The sequence below is a fragment of the Stegastes partitus genome, unplaced genomic scaffold (genome assembly GCF_000690725.1).
Source record: "Stegastes partitus isolate 25-593 unplaced genomic scaffold, Stegastes_partitus-1.0.2 Scaffold1464, whole genome shotgun sequence".
Classification (NCBI taxonomy): domain Eukaryota; kingdom Metazoa; phylum Chordata; class Actinopteri; family Pomacentridae; genus Stegastes; species Stegastes partitus.
In genome coordinates, this window is record NW_007579195.1 from 38515 (window position 1) to 39761 (window position 1247).

General features: G+C 54.8%; 1 protein-coding gene across 1 annotated transcript in view; it reads right to left on the reverse strand.

Annotated features, from left to right (window-relative positions):
• Window positions 1-1247, reverse strand: part of LOC103370671 (CUGBP Elav-like family member 2) — a 124368-nt gene that overhangs the window by 17487 nt on the left and 105634 nt on the right. Inside the window, exon 9 of the mRNA XM_008299800.1 lies at window positions 559-693. Within this exon, the coding sequence (XP_008298022.1) occupies window positions 559-693 (135 nt within the window). The remainder of the gene's footprint in view (window positions 1-558; window positions 694-1247) is intronic.

Genomic DNA, 1247 nt, shown 5'->3' on the forward strand with positions numbered 1-1247 from the left:
GGATTTGCAGCACGTTTCTGTTCACGCGACGCATTCACGTGCTCGCAGCTCGCCCCCGTCGGCCACCAAACAGCACAGACAACAACACATACACACACACACACACACACACACACACGCACAACAACAACAAGACGCCGTCCGCCGGAGCAACAACAACAACAACAACAACCACACGGTGTAACGCTTCCACCAGTTAAACAAAAAAAACCACACAGAAGCACAGGAAGTGACATGCACACGCGCACACGTGAACGGTGGATGGTTCTGCCGGTGAGGCGTTCAAAGACAAGGAGGCGGCGCATCGACAGCAACAGCTCGACTACGGAGATGGAGGTGGATGCAAAACAAACAAAAACAACAACAACAAAAACAACAACAACAACTACAACACACCATGGGGATGTGCACATGTGCATCTGAGTGATGGAGATGCTGATGGTTGCCGGGGTCATGGGGGGAGGGGGGGCGACAACACTGGTGATGGGAGCGGTGGAGAGCGGAGGCGGGGCCCCACCACACCCCCCCGGCGTCGGACCCCCCAACCTGCGGTGTTACCTGGGCTGGCCAACGCTCCCAGGGAGGCGGCGTTGGAGGACAGGGGGTTTGCGGTGGAGGGGCTGGCCGAGTTTTGGGCTGCCGCCGCCGCCGCCGCTAAAGTGGCCAGGTTCTGCAACTGCAGAGCACTCATACCTGGAGAGAGGAGGAGCCAGAGAGGGTGGTGTCAAACCTGGGGAGCGAGGGCTGAGGCGTGGCCGGGTCCAGAGAGACGGGAGGGTAAGGGGGGGGGAGGAGGGGAGTCGAGATCCGTCGCAGGTGGAAACGCTCCCCTCGACTTTCTGAGGACTTTCTTTTGCAAAGAGACAAGAATGTGTGAACGCCGCCGCAGCTGATTGGGCTAATAAGTCCCAAACGAGTTGGAATCAGCGAAAGCAGCTGCAGCGGCGTTTGGGTTTCTGGTGTGGTGCTGCTCTGGAGGCAGAAATCATCTCAGTGATTTGGATAAACTTCTCTGTTTGAACAACAGCAGAGGAAAAGCTCAGTGGAGGGAGAGCAAACGAAGCGCCCTCGACCAGTTCTGTGGGCTTTCTAGCCAATTAAACCATTTAAAAAACAACTAAAGCCCATTTCTGCTCAGATAACTGGTGCTCGTTTATAATGAAAGACTAATAAAGAGCTAAATGTGTACGTTAGAGGAGCCGGACTGATATGAGACACATAACGACATGTTGGTTTTTATAGTTAAC